This window comes from Lampetra planeri, chromosome 30 (assembly GCF_965212315.1).
Source record: "Lampetra planeri chromosome 30, kcLamPlan1.2.h2, whole genome shotgun sequence".
NCBI classification, from domain to species: Eukaryota; Metazoa; Chordata; class Hyperoartia; order Petromyzontiformes; family Petromyzontidae; genus Lampetra; species Lampetra planeri.
In genome coordinates, this window is record NC_136136.1 from 10,147,012 (window position 1) to 10,166,349 (window position 19,338).

At 51.8% G+C, this 19,338-nt stretch overlaps 1 protein-coding gene across 2 annotated transcripts in view; it reads left to right on the top strand.

Moving 5' to 3' along the window:
- Window positions 1-19,338, top strand: part of LOC144728960 (equilibrative nucleoside transporter 1-like) — a 146,212-nt gene that overhangs the window by 31,245 nt on the left and 95,629 nt on the right. The window contains exons 6-11 of one of the 2 annotated variants that reach the window (XM_078608748.1): window positions 7,780-7,985; window positions 8,833-10,946; window positions 12,276-12,345; window positions 15,419-15,522; window positions 18,040-18,145; window positions 19,053-19,138. The exons of the other annotated variant lie outside the window; for it this stretch is intronic. Coding sequence (XP_078464874.1) covers window positions 12,297-12,345; window positions 15,419-15,522; window positions 18,040-18,145; window positions 19,053-19,138 — 345 coding nt within the window. The 5' untranslated portion in view covers window positions 7,780-7,985; window positions 8,833-10,946; window positions 12,276-12,296. The remainder of the gene's footprint in view (window positions 1-7,779; window positions 7,986-8,832; window positions 10,947-12,275; window positions 12,346-15,418; window positions 15,523-18,039; window positions 18,146-19,052; window positions 19,139-19,338) is intronic. 2 annotated transcript variants of the gene reach the window in all.

A 19,338-nucleotide genomic window follows, 5' to 3' on the forward strand; every position in this document is an offset into this window, starting at 1 on the left:
GGGGCCCGTCGACAAGTTCGTGGCTGAGGAAGAAGATTGGGAGGGGTTTGTCCGCCGATTCGAGGCTGCCTTCCACGCTCTCGAGTGGACAGACGAAGAGGCACTACGAGCGCTGCCATCCGTTCTGGGCGAAGAGGCACTCTCCTCTTACACCTCCCTTCCCTCGCACAGCAAGACCACGCTACAGGCGGCCTACGAGGCTTTGGGGGAGATCTATTGCCCGGCGGAAGGAGCCTTTAAACGGTTCCAGGACCGCCAGTGAGGGGCTAGAGAATCCCCTTTAGCCTACAGGGGTGCGCTGCTCGTGTTGGCGAGGAGAGCTTTCCCTCGCCTGGCTGAAGAAGCGCTCGAGGACCTTGTGGTCGAGCACCTCATCGCCTACGCTTGCCGCGCTGGCATTGTAATGCCCGTGGTGATGCCGGAGGAACGCACCTCGCTGTGGGCTGCCCGGACCATCCAAGCCCATGAGCAGGTCATGGGCCGGGCGCCACCCGTGGGCCCGGTGGCTGGCGCGGCGGGGGGGAACAGCCGAGCCGTTGCCGCGGCGCTACTGGGTCCAGCGACACCAACCGCCGAACCTGCACCGTCGCCACAGGCTGCCTGTGGGGCAGCTGGGAACGGACCCCCGACGTCTGAGCCGGAGCCATCGCTGCGGGAGGTGTACGCGGCGATCCGGGGACTGGCGGAGCAGAGGGACCAGGGGCGCGACCAGCCGCCGCGTCGCTGGTAGCCGCCTCTACAACATCGCGCCGAGCCCCCCCGACGGAACGCCCCGTGGGTCTGCCACCATTGTGGTCGAGAGGGGCATGTGGCGAGGGGGTGCCGCACAGAGCCGGAGGCCACCAACGCCACCTGGAACCCGCCGGGGCCGAACGCCGACAGGATCCAGGCGAGTGACGCCGTCCCGCCCGGCCTCTCGGTCGGGCCGAGCAATTACAACCCCGACGCCGCGAACTCACTGGGAGTCTCCTCGGGGTGGGCGCCGTCGGTGTCGTTTCCCGGTCCCCACTGTCCTGGTCGGGGGAAAGGGATCACGCCGGGGATAGCGCCGGGGCCGGTGATCGCGGCGCGACCAGAAGTGGCGTCGCGACCCGGAGTGGTGTCGCGAACGGACATGACGTTGCATCCGGAAGTGACGTCGCGGCCGAAAGTGGTGTCGCGGATCGCGCCGGGAATTGCGCCGGGGCCGTGGACCGCGCCGGGAATCGCGCCGGGGCCGGGGACCGCGCCGGGGATCGCGCCGAGGCCGGGGACCGCGCCGGGAATCGCGCCGAGGCCGGGAGGGACGTCGCGGGCGGAAGTGACGTCGCGGGCGGAGGTGACGTCGCGGGCCGAGGTGACGTCGCTGGCGGAAGTGACGTCGCGGGCGGAAGTGACGTCGCGGGCGGAAGTGACGTCGCGGGCGGAAGTGACGTCGCGGCTGGGGGTGACGTCGCGGCCGGCAGTGACGTCGCGGCCGGGCGTGGCGTCACGGGCGGGCGTGACGTCACGGGCGGGCGTGGTTTCGCGGGCGGGCGTGGTTTCGCGGGCGGGCGTGACGTCACCGGCGGGCGTGACGTCACCAGTTACCTGCGATGCCGGCGAGTTGCCAGGGGCAACGGCCCTGGGGCGGAGGCAACCCACAAAATTGACATTGCGCCCTGGAGTAGTTCCACTGCCCGCCTCACCACCGCTTTGCGGCAGAGCGAGACGGAACCAGGGGGACCACGCCCCCGTGACAAAGGAAAGGGAGGGGAGAAGGGAGGGGCTCACGGGAAGGCCCACCCCCCAGTCCCCACCGCCCCCTACAATGGGGGGGCCCCCCCACACCACAAGGGGGGCTCATCCTACGTCACCAAGGGGGGGCAATTTGCACCACATAGAGAGCCCAGCCCGCAACCCAGGGGGAACATCACACTATGTAACAAGGGCGCGTTCACCCTGCTGCGACGCACTCCAATGGGAGGAACCCCATTTTCGGTCCATTCACATCCATCCCCCATCATCTCACCATGCACCACAGGATAACGAGACGCCGCCTGGTCAGTGGCCGGACTCAGCCACACAATGGAGGAAGCTGGCAAGGCGGGTGGTAGCGGCCACGTCAGGAACCTCGGTCCTGGTCGGTGAAATCGCGGGAGTGTCGGCACGTATCTTGGTGGATACGGGGGCATCAGCCACGATCATCTCGAGCACCATGAACGAGATGCTGCCGGATAAAATCCGACCTTTAGTCCCCATCAAGACAACGTTCATTGCAGCAAATGGAGGCAGCATGGGCTTCCTGGGCCAGGTTGAAGCCCCGATACAGATTGGGCAGCTTTCGGTAGCAGGACCCATCCTTGTCTCTGCAACGTTGCCCATACCCTGCCTGTTGGGGACGGACTTTCGAGGCGGATGCCAATGAAAATCGATCTGGCCAATGGGCGGGTGGAAGTCCAGGGAACGCATCTCCATTTCCTAAAGGTGGAGGGGGCCAGCTGGGGTGTACCCTACGTGCAGGCTCTGGTCAGTAAGTCTGTCTCCATTCCCCCGGCAGCCCAGATGCTAATTCCGCTGCAATATCGGTCCCCCCTCGCGACAGCCCGACCAGACTCACCCATCCTGGTGTCTCTGGCGTCAGCTGCCATGGATCGCCATGCGCTGGTGGGAGCCGAAACTATTGTACAGAGGAACCAGCATCTGTTCATTCAGGTGCTGAACACCTCCGATAGAACAGCGACGGTGCAGGAGGGAACAGTTCTGGCCCACGTTAGTCCCTTGTCACTAGGAGCCCCAGGGACAGAGCCCGAGCTTGTAGGCGGCATCAGCCAGTCCGAGGACAGAGGGGCCGAATCGTGGATGGACCAGCTGGCGGGGCCTGAGCCGGGATTGCCGCCCGACCAGAAACAGCAGCTGCACTCGTTATTGCAGGAGTTCTCGGACGTGTTCAGCCGGGGACCGTTCGACCTAGGGCGCACAAATCTGTCGCAGCACCACATCAACACGGGAGATGCCGCACCCCTGCGCCAAAACACATATAGAATGAGCCCAATGGAAAAAGGGCACATTCAACAAGCGGTGCAGGAGATGCTGCGGGCCGACATAATTTCTCCATCTTCGAGTCCCTGGGGGGCACCGGTGGTCCTAGTCAAGAAGTCAGATGGGTCACTGAGATTCTGTGTGGACTTCCGACGCCTCAATGCCGTCACATTGGCCGACGCATATCCGCTACCACATATCGACAACTCATTGGATGCACTGGCGGGAGCAAAATTTTTCAGTATGCTGGATTTATTGTCCGGGTTCTGGCAGGTCCCACTAGACGCAGACTCCCGGCCTAAAACAGCGTTCCGGACACCACAGGACCTGTTCGAGTTCAACTGCCTGCCTATGGGCCTCCAGACTGCGCCGGCGACGTTCCAACGCATAATGGAGTTGGCCTTAGTAGGCCTCCAATGGGAAACGTGCCTCATCTACCTGGATGACGTTATTGTTTTCAGCCGATCATTCGAAGAACACATTGACCGATTACGTCAGGTATTCCTGCGGTTCCGGAACGCGAACTTGAAGCTCAAGCCGTCCAAGTGCCACCTTATGTAGTCGTCGGTACGCTACTTGGGCCACGTCGTCAGTGAGTCTGGAGTGGCTACAGACCCGGAAAAGACGGCCTGCGTGAGGGCCTGAGCTGTTCCCACAACGGTTCCAGAGGTACGCCGGTTTGTGGGTTTCGTTTCTTACTACTGCCGGTTTGTACCCAACTTCGCAACCATTGCCAAGCCCTTGCACGTGTTGACGGCGAAGAACCAGAGGTTTTATTGGGGCCCTCTAGAGGAAGAGGCATTCCAGCAGCTGCGCTCACGTCTGACAGATGCACCACCATTGGCCTTTCCGGATTTTGGCCTTCCCTTTATCCTGGACACGGACGCCAGCGATGTGGGCATCGGCAGTGTTTTGTCGCAAGTCCAGCAGGGTCGGGAGGTGGTTATCGCCTACGGTAGTTGCGTGCTTTCATCAGCGGAGCAGCGCTACTGCGTCACACGTAGGGAACTCCTGGCAGTCGTTCACTTCGTGCAGCAATTCCGACCATACCTGTATGGTCGCAAATTTACGGTCCGCACTGACCACGCGGCCTTGCAGTATTCGCTCCGCATCGACCAGCCTTCGGGCCAGCTGGCCAGATGGATAGAGCGCCTGCAGGAGTACAGGTACCAAGTAGTGCATTGCAAAGGGACCAGACACGCCAACGCAGACGCATTGTCCCGACTGGCGCCCCAGGGCCCTTGTGCATGCACCACAGGCGGGGCACGTTGCAAGGAGGCGAGGCCGGAGGGGACGGTCATCGCTCCCGTACGCAAGGCGGAGGGCGCACAGGGTGAGGTCCAGCTGACCGACCACGACCTGGGGCTGACCTTGGACGATTGGAGATGGCTACAGCTAGAGGAAGGCCCACTGCAAACGCTACGCGCCTCAGCAGAGGCAGGGTGGGAGGAGTACATCGTATGGGAGGACCTCCTCATGCGATGGGACCCGACAGGGCGCCGGCGATGCCTGGTAGTTCCGGAGTCGCTGCGTCAACAATTGGTTATGGACATACACGGCCGCCAGCTGCTGCACCTGGCGGGGCGGAAGACACTGTACACATTACAGGGTCGGTACTTTTGGCCAGGTATGACCGCTGACGTGCATCGATGGGTCGCTTCTTGTGTCGAATGTTCGCGGCGAAAGCCGCCACCCCGAGTAAGCCGGGCGCCCCTACAGCCCATCACGGTGACCAGGGTCAACGAATTGGTTGCGTTGGACATCCTGGGACCACTGCCGGTCACGCCACGGGGAAATAAATACCTGTTGGTTGGAGGCGAGTACTGCACGAGGTGGCCGATGGCGTGGGCCCTCCCGGACCAAATGGCACAGACCATCGCCGATGCCTTCGTGGGAGGCTATGTCCTTGATAAGGGGGCACCGGAGCGGTTGCTCACGGATCAGGGCAGGAATTTCTCCTCACAGCTATTGAAGGACGTCTGCTGTATCCTGGGCACTAAAAAGGTCCAAACATCTCCGTATCATCCCTAGACCGATGGGATGGTAGAGCGGCTTAACCGCACCATAGCGGCCATGCTGTCCCAAGTGGTGGACGAAAACCATTCCGACTGGGACCTCCACATTCCCTCGGTCTTAGCGGCGTACAGGGTGGCCCCGCACGCGGCGACGGGGTTCTCGCCGTTTTTCCTGATGTACGGACGGGATCCCGTTCCGCCTATTGAGGTGCAGCTGACGGACATTCCCGCAAGAGTCGACGCATGGCCGAAGGCACTAAAGACCTCCCTCATTTATTTGAGAGAGGCCGCCAAGCAGCCGAGGCCGCATCGGCCACGAGCCAAGAGAGTAATGTACGGATACGGGAGAGGACAGTGACAGCCAAGCCCTTTAAAGTCGGGGACCAGGCATGGCTACACTGTCCTCAGGTGCCGGTTGGCCTCTCACCAAAGCTGCACCGACCCTGGAAAGGGCCGGTCGAGGTCATTAAAGCACTCTGACCGCAGTGCGTCCAGGTCCAATTGGGTAAGCGACGATGGTTTGTACACCCCACCCGCCTTAAGCCATACATCTTTCCACCGTCATCTTCACCAACATCACCACCAACATCACTGCCAACATCATCATCATCATCCCTACCCAGGCCAAGGTCGCCGACCACCACGCGCCGACCGGCAGGGGGTTCGGTGCCCTGTGTTCCCTTGTCACCTACAGCACCCCATGTGAGGCCTGACGGAGCGGCGGCACGAGCGGGGGCCGGAGAGACAGCGGCGCCAGGCAAGGCGACACCGGCACCACCGAACCAGGGACCGCGACGAGAGGGCCTTCGAAGGAGGGGGCCGCCACGGTCATCTGCTGCCTGTGGATGTCTGAGCTGTTACGGGATGCTGGCTGGAGACATGGGCAGGCCGCGCAATTGAGTTTGTTGTGTTATATTGCATTGTATGGTTGTGGGGGGGTTAAGGGCTGTCGTCACTGTCAGTGAGGGGAGGCATGGGGAGACTTAAATGGTCCATGGGGGAGGCAGAACCGAGGACGGTTTTTTTTCTCCGGGGGGGGAGGGGGGGGTGATGTAGGGGTGTCAGGGGAAGGATTCCCACCAATAGGAGGGTTATTGGGAGGGGTGATCGAGGGGATATAAGGGGAGAACAGGCGGGAAGAGGGGGCCTTTGGCGGGAACGATATTGGGACGGCTGGGGACAGGTGTGGATGGGAGAAAAGGATTAAAGGATGAAACCCCTGCAATCTTGTGTCGGTTCTCCTTTACAAATGCAATGACCGACATTGGGGATGCCTTCGCCCGATAGCGGATATTGACAAGTGTCTATGGCCTAATCACCCATAATATACAAAAAAAACTCGTAAGATGTCAGAAAACTACGCAGGGGTTGATGCCTGAAGAGCGAATGGATATGAGACCACCATGCATATAACAGGTGTTATAGGTTCAGAACAGGGGCTGTGGTGAATGGAACTGGGTGGTGTAGCAAAATGCACTGTTGTACTGTGCTTGTATGCTCCACGCCTACAACAGCCCGCCTTGACCAGCGTGGTGAAGTATACTACAAGATGGGACCATTCTTGCCAGTATCAAAGTATAAGAATAGGCTTTACCCTTCCTGGCAATAAAACAGGTGTTAAGATGTTCAAACACCAAACAGAAACCTTTTGTAAGGAATCATGTCTTCATTAACCACACGTACTTGTGGTGAACTTGCAAACAAAAACATGCTCTGGTAATATATGGAGGCCGTCTCTGGTGTAGGCCAATCAGTTTCAAAGACAATGCAAGTATGGTTACAAAACACCTACAAACCCCTCATTCTCCAGTGGTTTGTACATGTTCATGTGCACTCACTGGAATCACGATGACACGTAGGAGGAATAACGGAGCTCATTCAAATCTGAATGTTATTGTAATAAAGGTCGTTGAAGCGACTTCTGGAATCCGGTCTTTATTCGTCGTTCATTACAGCACTCCTTCACGCTGCTGACAAGACAGCGTGAGAGGGATAGAAGAGAGAGAGACGCGCGCAGCCACGTAGCAGCCTGGACCCCCGCTCTCGCGTGGCCTCTCCCCTTCGTTCGTTCCAGTTCTGACAACGTGTTGTTCGTCTCCACCCCTATTTAATACCCGGGTCACGTGGTACGTTTCCACCAATCCTGGTTAGCCTCTATGGAATCTTCCAGACTCCACCATAGGCTCCCGGGACCCCGCCCCTGACTCGTCTCCCCAATGGCTGTGGCTAAAGCCAGCAGAACCAATCCTCTACAAACAGCTGTCACCTTTCCATTATGTCAGGATCACGCCCCTAGGCTTCCCCCCATTGGCTATGGACCAGGACCGGCAGAGCCAATCATCGTGACGAGTTGTAATCCGTTAACGACCCGGATATAACCTCACATTACATTATCATCATCAGCCATGATAAATCTACTGCTGGATGAAGACCTGAAGCCACCGCCATCTCTGCATTTCAAGCATTAATCTGCATGCTTTAAATTTTTTGTAAAAAAAAACAACAACCGTGCTTAGTCATTAATAAACATCTTTCAGAACCATATATCATAGCAGCAGGTAGAAGCAATTTTTGTGGCAGTTCAAGAAACACCGGTTAAAGCCCTGGGCAAAATTTTTACAAAATATTTTGTTTGTGTCGTGGTTTGCGTCTTGCTACAAGCACGGCCTGGAGTCTTGAGTGGATGTCAGGGGCATAATGAACGACACACGAACCATGACATTTGTTCTTCCTCCTCTGATCCCTCCCTCCCTTTCTGTCCCAGTACTTCAGGGAACGGCTGGAAAGCGTGCAGAACGAGAGCAGCATCAATGGAAGCCTCGTCAGCAACGGGAGCCTCGCCGCAAACGGCACCCAGCAGGCGCAGTGGACGGACAGCGTCCTCGCGAAACGCTACGACGGGGCCATGACGCTCGTGTCCATGGTGGCCATTTTCATCGCCTCCGTCCTCACCACCCTCGTGCAATCGAGGTGAGCCGATTGGCACCGCGTGGACCCCGCGCACGCCTGTGTCCACCTGCGGCCACGTGCCCGCCCAGTAGTGGAGCGTGGCAGCCGTGGACACGGCCTTTTTAATGTCTAAGTTTGTTATCCTTGCCCCACGCTCAATCTTCGATTAGCATGGTTGGCTAGTTCAACATACGTACCACACTAGACTATACCCTACTTTACACTATACTCTACAGTACACACACTACGTTATACACACACTACACTACTAGACACTAGACCACGATACTAGCTTGAAAACGCATCTCATTAGATACTGCTTTTTGTGTTTAGTTTTATGTCCTTCCCCTGCACCTCCGATTAGCGAGGTTGGCTCGGTAATGTGCGAAAGAAGTTCGACAAACATGCATATTTAAAGCTGCGACAGGCAACACTTACTAAAACTTTTTTATTCATTTTACCAGGTAAGGCCCACTGAGCTAGTAGCTCTTTTTCAGAAGCGACCTGGCCACAAATGATAGCTCAACCAAGTGACTTATCATGTGGACATTTATAGCTGCCAAATACTCTAAACACATGCTTCTAAATGTGGAGGGGAAAATTGCAAGACCCGGAGAAAAATGCAAGCGACCACAGGGAGAGAGACACGCAAACTTCAAATATACAGAAGGCGTTAGGGTCGGGATCGAACCCACGACCTCCTGCATAACAGGCGAGGTAGTTAACATCTCGCCACCGTGGCGCCCCAATAAATGTTGTGAAGGCATGTTTAGTCTCGCCGATTTCATGAATGATTTACCTTGTTATGGTATTATACTGAATGGCGTTTCACACATACACTCCTTCCTTCTGCTGTTTCCCTTTGCAGAGTGTCTTCCAGGGTACGCATCTTGATTGGCCTTTTCGGAAACCTGGCCATGTTTGTGCTGACAGCAGTGCTGGTGTGGGTCAAGATGCTGTCCCCGAAAGATTTTTTCATCATCACCATAATAAGCGTGTTCATCATCAATAGTAGGTCCCATCGGGGAGCACACGCCCGCAGCTACAATAGTCGTTGCTATTCGTTACTCAATTGTTTTGCAAAGCTATTTTTGTATTATTGTAGATTTCCCTCCAGACATATCCAAAGTTAATCGGCTCATGTTCATTGCTCGCTAAGACTCGCGGGATGGCAACATCCACAAGCGTTTTATGCCATTGCTGCTTATACTGGAACGAGTCATGCCACAGAATCGCTTTTCATTCCATTCTTATAGTTTTACACGTGAACAATGGAATAGTATATTTAATTGCAGAGATCAGCGTAATGACAATGTTACACGCCTGGAACGCAGAATGGTCTCCAAGCATGAACTCGGGAGATACATCAATTTAGTAGAGTGGGTTTCTGCGCACAGCTCATTTCTCAAATGTATCTGGGGTTTACCAGCGTGCACTTCTGCTCGGAGGCCAACGCTTTAAGATTTTGTTCAGTCTCTTTTATATTTCTATTCATCGATCGGTCGCTGGCAGGTTGCTGAGGAAAGGGTCGGATCCAAACAGCAGTAATATTATTGGGCAGATGGTCTGCCACGCGTTCCCAGGCTACAGCAAAGCACTTTCATCTTAATCACGGCAATAATCCGTGAATCTCCCCAAAAGTCCAACTGACGATTCAAAACCAAAAGCCAGCATCTCCCGCGTGATGCTCAAAATATCTGCACGGTAAAAAAAGAAACAATCTCGAAATTGCATTTTTTTTCTGACAGAGAATTCGGTCGATAGGTGACGCTCTGGAAGGAATTTATTTGTGGACCTGCGCGAGCCAAATTTTACAGCCTTCGAAATCGGCAGCTACAAACAATACAACAAAGCGACGTTCTCAAGACTCTAAAAGCTAAAAAGAGCGATTGGCTGAAGTGGAAACAACAATCGAGTCAGGTTCAATTCTATTTTGAGGAGCGGAACAGAAAACGGCAGGTGCGAGAAAAATGTTGCGTTGACGTTTTCAAACTTTACGATTGGCAAACGTGTCACAGAGCTGCCTATTTCTAGATTTATTTTTAATTAAAGTAGCATTGCATCATGACATATTTCATGAATCTTGTGTTCGGTAACTTCGGTTATATACCTTTCTGTTTTGGTCTCGGTTGAAAGTGAAGTTAAACTTTCGGTTTCGGCTTCGGTTTTGGCCGAAAGTACATTTTTTACTTTCGGTCTGGTATCGGTTTTGGCCGAAACCAGACATTCAGTTTCGGTCGGCCTCTAGTCCTGGGCCCCATCTCGATGGACTCAGCCTTGATTGAATACCTGGTGGTGTGTGTCGTGTACCGACATCGACACTGGGAACACCTCGGCGTCTGTTTAGTGATGCTGCCCTTTCATGTGCCCCACACCTCCGATTAGCACGGTTGGCTACGTACGGCGCAAAAAAAGTTCAACATACATTGTTTAGGTTGTTGTCCTTCCACCGCACCTCCGATTAGCACGGTTGGCTACGTATGGTGCGAAAGAAGCTCAATGAACACAAATCGTACACAGGCCACAACAGCTGCTCACACTGTCTCCAAATGTCTCCACAGATAACAGCGGACCCTATGTGTTTCGTGCGTGTACGTGTGCATAGTGTTTGGTGCGGTGTTTGAGGCCAGCCTGTTCGGCCTGGCGGGTCAGTTCCCCAACAGCTACATGACGGCCGTGATGAGCGGCGTGGGCATATCCGGAATGTTCACGGCCCTGGCCATGATCTTCGCTCTCCTCGGTAACAAATGTCGGACGCACGACATCACATTGGGAGGGGTCCAAGCCAAAAGTGGGACGCGTTGGCCGGGAACGGTGGGTGGAGGGTGTGGGTGGAGAATACAACGTCAACTGTGAAACCCGCTGCTTTCTCTCTATCCTGCAGGCAGCAGCGACAACAGCTCGGTGGCGTTCTGGTATTTCGTGACGGCCTGCGTCATAACCGTGATCACCATCTTGTGCTATTTGTCGCTCTCCCGCCTGGTGGGCCCCACCGCAGCGCCGCACGTGGCACCGCCGCCGCCACACGACAAACACCGCGCGCCACATTGATCCTCCACGCAGCCGCACAGATGACCGCTAGTCAGCAAGGACCCGTCACGGCTAGCGTGGCACATTGGAGGTGGAATATGAGGATTCGTGCATGTTCAGCCTCCTTTGTCTCCCAACCGGTGGTGGCAGTGGTGATGATGTCGATCATATTTTCGATTGGGATTATACGGCAGCAATAGTCGCTCCCTACTGACAGACGAACGCCGGTCGCAGTCCAGGTGCTGTCCCTTTGTGCCCGTACAGGGACAGCTGCCATCGGGTGTGCCCTTCGAATGGTTTGAGATGTCACGTGAAGCACTTTTGAGTTTTTTTTTTAGAGCTGTGTAAATTAAAATAAGATGATTATCACCTCGTCATCAATCATCAGCCTGTATTTTGACGTATTGACAGCACACCAGTGCAGCATAACACACCGGTCCTTATAAAACAGTAAAAAAAATATATATAAGTTTGAATCAGAAAATCTGTCGCCAACTTTGATGCGATTCGAAGGTTTTTTCAGTATATTGAGACTTTCTCAAGAAGGTCAATATTCACCGTTGATTTGGGTCTGTTAAATCCAGGAACCGTCCGACCAGGTCTAGGGCACGAGGTGTCAAATCTTGCCTTTGGAAGGCGGAGCGAGCCAATCGTCATCAGGCTGGGTGGTGCTATATGGCAACAGACTGTGCAGCTTCGTGTTCAGCCGCTCACAACATTCGTTTTCCGACTGCTTCGACATCACGAGAACTGGTTTTGACCACACCACCCCCAAGATTTTCTGGCCGGGTTTGCGGATCGCGGGAAATGAAATAATTATTGCAATTTATTTTATATGGCCGCATTCCTGTCATTGCCGCATTGATTCATGAACTCGAAGCTGCATCTAGTGTGAGCAGTCTGCCTCTGCTCCTGTGTTACATTTGTGGTATCAATTCAATTACCATCTTTTTTCCCCAGTCAATAGCCATTATCTTAGACCGCCGTTCTTCTAGGTTCAATTAAATCAGTGCTACTTGTGGGATGTAATAGGCAGTTGTTGCACAGAAACACTTGCCTCCTACCACTCAGGGCTATACCAAATGGAGATGCTTAACGACCAACAACTCTTTTGTACATGCACACCAATTGCTACTGCCCTTGAAACGGTTGAACACATAATGGCAGTTGTACTCTACATGCATTCAGATGCGGCAGCATTAATACACGTGAATGGGGCTACCTTCTCTCTATGTTTCACCACTTGCGTTGATCGTCCAATGTCCCACTGCTCTTTTGCAGAGGTTCTCCATTTACTACTTGATGGAAGACACCAAAGTCCAAATCGAGGAAAACGTCAGTAGCATCGAAGGTAGTATGTCATTCGGCTGTTCTCTGTTTGAAGAACCTCTTTTTTCCCTCAATCCGCTCAATATCTCTGGCGTGTAACATTTTCAAACTCAAACTTGATTTGTTATATTTTATACTTACGTGACTTTACCGAAAGAACCAAAGAGTATATTTTCAAACTCTCCCGTTCAAGTCACGATGTTACAAACAGACGCATTCTGTGCGTTCTTTTGACAGCAGAAAAGACGAATGATTAAGCTGCTGGAAGAATGCCCCTCGTAGAAGAGAGATTGCTGAAATGAGTACAACGAAGAAAGCGGAGCTACTTTGTACACATTCCATCAGCCGCAGGTTGCATGGGATGTGCTTGGTGCTATGTTCATGATAGGATGTGAATTTTGGGACGTGCATGATGTGATGTGAATGATGGGATGTGAATGATGGGAGGTGCATGATGGGATGTGCATAATGGGACGTGCATGATGGGATGTGCATGATGAGATGTGAATGATAGAATATGAATGATGGGATGTGAATGATGGGAGGTGCATGATGGGATGTGCATAATGGGACGTGCATGATGGGATGTGCATGATGGGATGTTCATGATGGGATGTGAATGATAGAATATGAATGATGGGATGTGAATGATGGGATGTGCATGATAGGATGTGAATGATTGTATGTGCATGTTGGGATGCGTATGATGGGATGTGCATGATGGGATGTGAATGATGAGATGTGTATGATGGGATGTGTGTGATGGGATGTGTATGATGGGTCGTGCATGATAGGATGTGAATGATTATATGTGCATGTTGGGATGTGAATTATGGGCTGTGAATGATGGGCTGTGAATGTTGGGATGTGCTTGATGGCATGTCAGTGTTGGGATGTGAATGATGGGATGTGCATGATGGGATGTAAATGATGGAATGTGAACGATGGGATGTGCGTGATGTGCATAGCTGCATGCGGCTCTTTAAACGCTACATTGCGGCTCTTTAAATATTGAGGTTTTTTTCTACCGAATTCGAAAAAAATGGCCCTTATTGTTATTTTTGTTGCCGACCCCTGACCACAGAAGTCCAGTTTACCTACAGGCTTGTTGGAAGCCACGAGTGTGAATGAGAGCATACTAGGTCCTTAAGCCAAGATAAGACTTGGTACATGGAACATCCACACTATGTACGAGACATCAAAGACAGCCCAAGTCCTCTATGAAATGAAGAGATTACCACGTGGCGCAAGACCGTGAAGGACGAGCTGGTAACAGTGATGGACCTCTCTTGGGGCAAGGCTCAACTTGTTGCCAAGGACAGGAAGAAGTGGAGGGAACTCTTTGCGGCCTTGTCCCATAGGGGATGAAGATGATTAACTAACCAACTAGTCGGGTTTACCATGGAAGTCCAGTTTACCATGGGAGTCCAGTCTACCATGGAAGTCCAGTTTATCATGGGAGTCCAGTTTACCATGTGAGTCCAGTTTACCATGGAAGTCCAGTTTATCATGAGAGTCCAGTTCATCATGGGAGTCCAGTTTACTATGGAAGTCCAGTTTATCATGGGAGTCCAGTTTATCATGGAAGTCCAGTTTACCATGGGAGTCCAGTTTACCATGGAAGTCCAGTTTACCATGGAAGTCCAGTTTACCATGGAAGTCCAGTTTATCATGAGAGTCCAGTTTACCATGGAAGTCCAGTTTACAATGGAAGTCCAGTCTACCATGGGAGTCCAGTTTACCATGGAAGTCCAGTTTATCATGAGAGTCCAGTTCATCATGGGAGTCCAGTTTACCATGGAAGTCCAGTTTACCGTGGAAGTCCAGTTTACAATGGAAGTCCAGTCTACCATGGGCAGGAGTCAGCAACTTGCCGCTCCAGAACCGCATGCGGCTCTTTAAGGATTGTTTCGTGACGTCTCGTTTTCACCACACAGTGCATTGTGGCTCTTGAAATGTAGATCTTTTTTTTACCGAAATCGATAGAAATGTCTCTTCTTGTTACTTTGGTTGCCGGCCTCTGTGCTAAACGAATGAACTAACTTCTGAAACCCTCATCCACATCTCTGTTACATACTGCCTGGCCATTTGGTCCCACGCAGACCTTCCTGAATCCATGTTGAGCAACCCTTGTGGATGGGGGCAGTGTGTGTGGTTACTACAACAACAACACATAGCGAGTGAAAGGTGTGGCAGCAACGTTTCCACTCCGTACCGCCATGTGCGTGCTAACCGTCAGAGGTGTGGACTCGAGTCATGTGACTTGGACTCGAGTCAGACTCGAGTCATGAATTTGATGACTTGCGACTCGACTTGGACTTGCATAACAATGACTTTGTCCCACCTATGAGATGTGGACTCGAGTCATGTGACTTGGACTCGAGTCAGACTCGAGTCATGAATTTGATGACTTGCGACTCGACTTGGACTTGCATAACAATGACTTTGTCCCACCTCTGCTAACCGTTAACAAAAACACGCGGCCCGTTCATTTCACAGTGGAAGTTAAATATCTCGTGACGTCATTCTCAAAATTAGGTGTTGTTGGTCCAAATTTGTCTGCATATATATATAAATAAACACGCTTTAATGAAATGTACCGTACTCGTAATGGCAGAACTCCACGACTCCTGAAAGTGGCCGCAAAGCTTGCCATAACGTAAGGGACCGTGGTGATTTACAGTCAATGTCAGTTGAGCGTGGACAATTTGTCCCAAGCTGAAACATAACATAAAAATGAATGTTTAAAAATATATTTTTTTTGGAAAGAATATATTGTCATCAGTATGACATAAATATACCAAGTTTGCAGTCGATACCACATTGGGAAGTGGGTTAAAATTGAGTTACAATATTTGAGGATACGACAACGACAACAACAGAGTGAGTTAATAGAAAGCGTGTAATAATGAAAAAATGTGCCCCCAAATTTACTCAGTTGGAACCTACGTATCAATCACCCCGTCCTACTGCAAATACTCAGCATGACCCCGGGATAATTCAAACAAGTATAATTCAGTATAACGGGTGCTTCACCAAACATCACTTGCCCCAACAGTATGTTAAGCCTTTCTGGTGGATCTTTGTCTTTGCAGATAAGCACAATGGAGAGTTTCAGGATAACACCATGTGCCCGGACAACAAACACATCTTAAACGTTCGCCAAAGCGTTATCAGAAAATGTGCCATCATGAAACAGGTCTGTTGTACTCTGTGATTTCAACAAGGGTTCTAAGATATACCATCCCATGTCTACGTACATGTGTAGTGCTTGAGACACGCGTCATGCGCTGGGTCGGTATGCGCGCACGTGGCGGACAGTGAGAGCGAATGAGGACACGGGGCGCTGATTGGCTGGCCGTTGTTGTTGCCCAAATTAAGGTGGCGTGATGGTTAAGGGGGCTGCAGGGCGCTGATTGGACGAGAGGGGTTGTTGTCCGAGATTGGCGCCGGCGTGTCTGGAAAAACAACGCCACGTGCCACGGGGGGGGGCTGGGGGCGAGTGGCGTCGCGGGGGATGACCTAATTAATTAAGGGAAATTGGTTGGGGATAAAGTGTGAGATGGTGGAGTGAAACGGGAGTTGGTGCCTGGGACGAGAGACGAACGGATGGAGAGACGGAGCAGTGGATAGAGTGAGTACAGCGTAGGGTAGCAGTGGATAGAGTGAGTACAGTGTAGGGTAGCAGCGGAGTAACGGAAGCATTAGAGGAGAGAGACGACGGAGAGTTACGACGGAGTTGATAAAGAGCAGCCGAGCTGGAGAGAGAGAGAGAGCGGAGAGGAGAGTCGACGGAGGAGCAGACGGAGCGAGCGAGGCCAACGGAGCGCAGCGAGTGAGCGGAGGAACATTGAGCGGTGTTGACGGAGAGTTGTGGGTTGGAGTGTATGGAGGAACTTTGAGCGGTGTTGGCGGAAGAAATGTGGAACTATATAATTGAATAAAGAAACGAGGAAAGACAAGAAGCTGTCGTGTCGGTCCAAGCACTACACATGCAATGCTATTTCAAGAGAATACCCTCTGGGCTGGTAATTGCAAGACAGACATAATTATTTGTTTGGTGTACTGTTGCAGAAATTACGCAATTGACAGGCACGGCAGTGTGTGTTGACCATAAAATGCCACTTCTGTGGTCAAAAGGAGGGAGAGTATGACATTGTATTGGGACCAATCATTGTATTCCTCGTGTAATATGATCTAAGCACTCTATGTACGTATGTTGAACTTCTTTCGCGCCGTACGTAGGCAACCGTGGCTAATCGGAGGTGCGGGGTAGGACAACAAACCAACCACACAAAAAAGTAGCTATCAAGAAATGAGTTTTCAAACTATATTTAAGGGCGCATAGCTCCCAGTGGCTTCATAATATCGGAAGGAAGATCGTTCCAGATGGCTGCAGAAGCGCACCTGAAAGCGCGCGATTGGGTGACCGTTTTTGTTCGATGGCCAGCCAGAAGCTGCTGAGAGGATGACCGAAGCTCTATACGTATGCGCGTACTTCGCTTCAACGAGTACCTCGTGTGATGTGTAAACATCGCCACTGGGGAGGCAAAGGTGGCAGGGAATGGTGTTGGCCACGCACCTCGTCATGTAGCGTGCTGGCCTTCATAGGTGATCGCTAACAGCACTTGCCCCAACATTCTGTTAAAAGGCTATATGGGGGATCTTTGTCTTTATACTCTGCGTGTAAGATTCACTCCGTGTATGGACAATTACAGCTCCTTTGTCAATCCAATGCTGGATGAGGGTGTCACCCCACTGTCAGTGCGGAGTGGTGAAGGTGGGGAGCAGAGCATAGAAGCACAGCACAACCATGTATTTTGTGGCACTACCCACCCCCTAAATATTTGCAGTCACAATTCTATCTAAGAATCAATTTGTCTTTTGGTGATGTACTTGCAGCACCTGAAGTCATATAAGATATAAGGATATAGCCTAGCCTAGGAATCTCCAAACAAAACTGATCCCTTAAATGACTGGCCTGCCATCTGGTTCTTTCTGCAATATATTTTTGATACTGACAATGTTTTGCTCCCTTGTATATAACCTCAAAACTGGTGGAACGGCCTTATCGTACTGTTATCTTGTGTGAAGTCATTTGAGCTAAAACACCCCATGGTCAACAATTGAGTACCACTTGCCTTGCGTAGGAATGTGGAATTTCCATTTCTGGCCCAGGTCTAGGGATGAGCACTGCTCCATTGCTAAAGAGAAGGTGAAACCGTGATCGTGTTTGGCTCCCTTTCCACGAGAGAGTTTTCCTCATGTGGCTTTGATTGTCAATGCAGTCTGTTCTCCTATAACGCCGCATGTCATTTTCATAACGCGAATTGGATATAACGTGGTGGATGTTTTCGGGAACACATTTTCTTTTTTATAACGCAATGCGAATTGGATATGACGCGATCGAGCGAACGCAACTACGTCGCGCGAGTAGGAATAAGCGGTCGTACAGCTGCCTCAGCGTAGCATCATCGCACAAGGCGGGATGCTGCTGGATGCTCTAGATGCTACCCACGCGCCTCAGTCTTTGTTCGGCCTGTGTACACATCTCACGTGTTATCGCGGACTGGGCCTTACCCCTAAATTATGATTTCATAGAATGCAATTTTTGCCATAACGCGGTGTTCTTCAGGAATGCAACTACCGCGTTATAGGAGAACACGACTTTTCATGTTAAATGCGTGTCCCTCTGCGTGTCCCTGCGTGTCTGCAGATCTGGATGCCGGCCTTCTCAGTGTGCTGCGTGTTCTGGCTCACCTTCACCCTCTTCCCAGCCATCACCGTTCGCGTCGACACCGTCACTGACGATAGCAAATGGAGTCAGTTGATCACTCGCAGATTTTTCTCCTCAATCCAAAATTAAATCCCAAACAAATATTGCCAAAAAACTCGATATGTTTGCGTGTATGTTTAATTTATCTCGCACTGTACGAAGCCAACCATGCTTATCGGAGGTGCGATGTCTGGTTTCCCTAGGCAAGGCCAAAATGACACGCGCACACCACGTTTCATTCATCCGCTTCCCTTAACTGTGCAATGTCCTACTGTTAATTCATCTCTCATAAACGCTTCTCGACCCTTATGATGTTGTTTGTCCACCTAACTGAACACACGCACGCACACCCGCGACACCACACCTGAACACTGCAACAGTGCTACAGACCTCTATATTAATTCCGCCATCAGCAATGTTGTTGCGTCATTTAGTCGCAGAAGGATCTGAGCATGTGTTAATAACAGAACTGTAATTCTATAAGCCTGAGCCCTTTCCCTGTCCTTGTTTAAAGTGACATCTTCGCGTGGCTCTCAGAGCCTTTAATTTTTTGTTGTTGCCAGGTAACGCCCACTGAGCTATTTAGTTATTTTTCAGAAGCGACCTGGCCACAAATGACAGCTCAGTGAAGTGGCTTATCACAGGGAAATTTATCGGAGCCAAATACTCTAAACGCGTGATGTTGATTCTAAATGTCGAAGGAAAACCCAGAGGATCCGGAGAAAAACCAACGCGACCACAGGAACAGAGAGAGAATGTGTAAACTTCAAATTAATGTTCATGAATTTACCCGAGCACAGACAAACTTGCTAATATGGGGATTGTGAAATCCTGGTCCACGATCCAAGACAAAACTAAGTTCAGCATCAGAGTGACGCTCAACAGAGATGCCGTGCATTGGCCTCTCATGCTCACGCTTGCCCTCCCTTCCCCCCGCCCCATCACGCACACAGATACATTCTTCCAACCAGTGTGCGGCTTCCTCGCATTTGGCTTCAGTGACTTCGTGGGGCGCAGCCTCCCGGCCCTCTACATGTGGGTGAGTGTCAGCCCCTTTACACCGTGCCACTCTTGCACCTCTTTAACCCCGCTGTTGTTTTGTGAAAAAAAAAAGAAATGCCTCCTTCACATCTCTCTTTCTCCACTAAAAAAAAAAAATTTTTTTTAGACACATACTATCGGCCGCACGGCATTCTGAGAGTGCATCATTTCAGCAGCATTCGGTTCAACAAAAGTCAG